The 4520-nt window shown below is 41.3% G+C and overlaps 1 protein-coding gene across 2 annotated transcripts in view; it reads left to right on the top strand.

Annotated features, from left to right (window-relative positions):
• The window catches only part of yju2b (YJU2 splicing factor homolog B), a 7196-nt gene extending 3673 nt beyond the window's left edge, over window positions 1-3523 (top strand). Inside the window, exons 8-10 of one of the 2 annotated variants that reach the window (XM_005946438.3) lie at window positions 197-369; window positions 1577-1715; window positions 1844-3523. In XM_005946438.3, the coding sequence (XP_005946500.1) occupies window positions 197-369; window positions 1577-1715; window positions 1844-2337 (806 nt within the window). In that variant the 3' untranslated portion in view covers window positions 2338-3523. Of the gene's footprint in view, window positions 1-196; window positions 370-1576; window positions 1716-1808 lie in introns of both variants that reach the window. The other variant, XM_005946440.3, reaches the window with a different exon arrangement.
• The last annotated feature ends 997 nt before the right edge of the window (window positions 3524-4520 follow it).

The raw sequence follows: 4520 nt of genomic DNA, 5'->3' as shown, positions 1-4520 counted from the left end.
TTTTACTCCCATTCTATCGCGATATTTCATTTTCCTATCGTTGCCTAACATTATACCGGTATTACCGTGAACGGTATAATATGGCCCAGCCCTAGTTGTTTGAATACTTGATGTAATCTGATGTCATTTTTACAAAAAAAGTGCTTGTTTGTTGCTACTCGATACAACGTAACTTTCCTTGTTCCTCTTTGGACAGAGCGGGCAGAGAAAGAGAAGCTGGAGACGGATGCCATGTACAAACTGGACCACGGTGGGAAAGACAAGGAGAAGCTAAAAAAGGCTCTGCCGTCTCTGTCAGAGATCCAGGACTATCAGGCCGGGAAGAAGGATGACTTCCAGCTCAACAGCACCCTCCGTAGGAAATTCAGAGTAAGATATTGACATCCTTTTGGCCATTGCAGTAATACTACTTTTCTCATTTGCTTAGACATTCAGAAGTAACATTTTCTAAATGTTTCACTCAGGCCTAAAATTAAGGTCGGTGGCTGGAATGACACCCTTTGCTTGCAGAAAACATTAAGACATTATAAAATAAAGTACACCATTGTAAATTATTATTATATTTTCACTCAGTCATTACACATTTCAAAAGAAAAATACAACACATGCCAGTAAAACTTTAATGTCTGCTGTGTTAATTTATAATGCATAGAATATTGCATGTTTCAAATGAAAAGCTAAATCTTGTTGCCCCCTACAGCGGCACTTTTCATATTTTCTTTTGTGTGTTTTCAAAAAAATCAAGCATTTTCTTCATTTATTTTAGTCACGTGTCTGTGAACTGATATTCACATTAAAGACCTAAACTACTGCTAGTGAAAATAAAATATGCATGTAACTGCATTTTCCTCAACACTCTCTGTAATAGTCTTTTACTCATCCTTTTACATACCTTTGTGTTATCACGGGCCTAGACGTCTGTCAGCGACCCCACCAGGCAGCCTCTGGACATCAGAACCAAAATGTTCGTTCTCTGGCTGGTTGCTGTGGGTTTCTGGCTGTCACTGTAAAGTTGTCCAGAAAGCGGGTGCTGTACAAACTTTAGTGCTCATAGTTTGTAGGATTGCCCACTGTCCCACAGAACTTTAAAATTGACAGTTTTCATTGTTAAAACAAAATTTGTGCCCCACTGCTGAAGCCAGCATGTTTCAAAGGACACAACTTTTACTGTAAAGGTAAACAAGCTTCATTTCCAGTTTGCATGACACTTTGGGGTGTTTTACTACTGCTAGTTGGCGAATGCTTATACATAAGTCTGCGCCTTTCCTATAAACCATGGCTGACTGTGGCAATCTGCTACTGACTGAAGTAATCACAGACAGGTTTTCAGTGCAACAGCTTACACTTGTTTGAAGTGTACGGTGTTGCACAGACCAACAGGAGTCAACCTATAGTACTCTCAGCTGGTCAGGGAATACCCATTCCTGTATTTGGTGGTTGCCAGGCAGCTACTACCTAGTCTCTAGGCCTGTGTGACTGGATTTTGTTTTTAAATTTTCCTTCAAGCTCTGGATTTTAATGACAAAATTAAAAGTTTCATACAATGTCTTCCTTGTCGTGTTGCTTGGCTGTATAGGAAGAGAAGAAAGTTCTGGCTGATCAGGAGGAGAAGGATAATGCGGTGAGGATGAGAACCAACTTATCCATCCCACTGTTACCAGAGAAGGAGGAGGATAAGAAACTGGCAGCACTACTTACCTACCAGGCACCTGACTGTAAGCAACATATTTTGTCACAAGTATATAAATTTAAAGAGCGTATAGTGAATTATTTACTGTCTCACTTTGAAAATGTCTGAAATCCTTTAGAATTTCTGCATCATTTTCTCCTCATTTCCGATTAGCATATGAGGACAAACAGCAGAGCAAAAGGAAGGAGATCGCCTCTCGTTCATGGTTTAACTCTGCGTCAACACCACCAGGTGGTGCTGCAGGCAGCCTGCTCAATAAGCTTGGACTCCAGGGGAAAGAAATAGCTGTGGCCAAAGCCCTGGGTTCCTCACACAGTCCTTTAATCCGCAAACGGACATCACAGTCTGGAAACAAGACTGAACAGTGTGCCACCATCACCCGCAGAAAGTCACACCATGATGTCAGCACAAGCGATGGGGACATTTCATTGGCCACACCCACGTTGGAAACCCCATGTATAGTATCGGAACAAATGGTTCAGAATGAGACAAATGGTGATGGTTTCAAGGAAGTACATATCAGACCTACAGAGGAAGCAGACAAAAAACTGACAAATGGAAAGGTGGAGGATCGGAGTAAATGCTCAGGAGGAGTCACATCTCTGGTGGCAGACTACAGTGACACGGATTCAGAGTCTGGACAGTGAGACTGAATGATAAATGGGACACTTTGTGTTTTCAGTGAAGAGTCACAAGAAAAATGGAGATAAAAACAAACTGTAGATATTTGTCACAGCTGCAGACGTCTAACATATGCTTCTTTTATCTGCTGAAGTAATAGTGCTGCATTCATCTTTAAGATCTGTGTGGCCTGCAGATTACAGTGTCATGTGTGAATGTGTTGGAAAAAATGTTTAGAACTTGACCCAGCATATGGTATTTGGTTATCTAATCTACATCCCTCAGATGCCAAAACATGTGTCCCAGTAATAAAACAGCCAAGAAGCTTGTAAAATTAAAATGTAAACTGCTTCATCTAGTATTGCTGCATTTTTGTTTAAATTTTAGTTCAGTATGTTGGCTCAAAGTGTTGAAATTATCCATCCACAGTAGAATAACTTGTACCAGATGCAAAGTTCATTTTTATCACAGGCCTGAGGGGTTTACTGCAAAGGAGCTTCAACACAGCCGGTCCTTTGACTTCGGCTGGCTTTACCAATCCCAGCTGAAGATAATCACAGTCACAAGTGTGGTTACCAGCCAGGTTTTCTGATTCAGACTTTGTGTGCACTCACACAAAAAGGGGCACAAAATGATCTCTATGAGCGCTGCCTACTCCAATCGTTGATGTTATCAGATGATGATGAAACAGGGATTACAAATGAATAAAGAATATAAGAAACAGAACACTGTTGCAATAACATAGGAAATGAATACTGCAGAAAATCATTGCTCTTAGGATTTAACCTGCAAAGTGGAAAGTAATTATTTGTAGATCATTATTTTATCGCTAATTCTCAGTATTGGAGTTTATTTTTAAAGTGACAGCTGCACATTGGCGCTCTGAAGCTTTAAAGTGGATACATTTCAACATTAAAGGTTAATGTAGGCGCTGTGGTGAAATCCCTGTAGTTTATTGCCAGATTGAAAAGCAATTAATTTTATTGATTTATCTTTGGTAATAAACACCCAGATCAGTTTGCTGCTCTAGTAGCTGCAATTACAGCAGTGTAAAAAAAAAACCCTTAGCAGCAGATTAACACTAACGCGTCACAGCCTGGCTCAAAGTATATGTCAATGAGGTGTGAGACCATATGTAGACTTGGGAGGTTGTTAAATACTTTCATGAAATAAAGAAACTAAAAAAAAGCTTGAGTAATTGTCAGCATATGCATGCCATGTCTGAAAGCGTTGGTGTATGAGTGAGCATGTGCCAACACCAAAAACCAAAATGCTTTGTTAACCAAGCAGCACCCATTAGGAAAAGAAAGGAGGCCCTGGCAGGGCTTCTTTATAGAGCGTCTTAGCCTGACCTGCTCATTTCCATAAAACAGTTCCTACAAACCTGGACAACTACAGGGAGTGCAGAATTATTAGGCAAGTTGTATTTTTGAGGAATAATTGTATAGGCTCGAAAGCCTACTACCAATTAAGCATATTAGGTGATGTGCATCTCTGTAATGAGAAGGGGTGTGGTCTAATGACATCAACACCCTATATCAGGTGTGCATAATTATTAGGCAACTTCCTTTCCTTTGGCAAAATGGGTCAAAAGAAGGACTTGACAGGCTCAGAAAAGTCAAAAATAGTGAGATATCTTGCAGAGGGATGCAGCAGTCTCAAAATTGCAAAGCTTCTGAAGCGTGATCATCGAACAATCAAGCGTTTCATTCAAAATAGTCAACAGGGTCGCAAGAAGCGTGTGGAAAAACCAAGGCGCAAAATAACTGCCCATGAACTGAGAAAAGTCAAGCGTGCAGCTGCCAAGATGCCACTTGCCACCAGTTTGGCCATATTTCAGAGCTGCAACATCACTGGAGTGCCCAAAAGCACAAGGTGTGCAATACTCAGAGACATGGCCAAGGTAAGAAAGGCTGAAAGACGACCACCACTGAACAAGACACACAAGCTGAAACGTCAAGACTGGGCCAAGAAATATCTCAAGACTGGTTTTTCTAAGGTTTTATGGACTGATGAAATGAGAGTGAGTCTTGATGGGCCAGATGGATGGGCCCGTGGCTGGATTGGTAAAGGGCAGAGAGCTCCAGTCCGACTCAGACGCCAGCAAGGTGGAGGTGGAGTACTGGTTTGGGCTGGTATCATCAAAGATGAGCTTGTGGGGCCTTTTCGGGTTGAGGATGGAGTCAACTCCCAGTCCTACTGCCAGTTT

Source organism: Haplochromis burtoni, unplaced genomic scaffold (assembly GCF_018398535.1).
Source record: "Haplochromis burtoni strain Fernald_Lab_line unplaced genomic scaffold, NCSU_Asbu1 Contig_479, whole genome shotgun sequence".
Taxonomy (NCBI): Eukaryota; Metazoa; Chordata; class Actinopteri; order Cichliformes; family Cichlidae; genus Haplochromis; species Haplochromis burtoni.
Note: the sequence above shows the minus strand (reverse complement) of the source record. Positions and strands in the feature narration are given on the sequence as shown.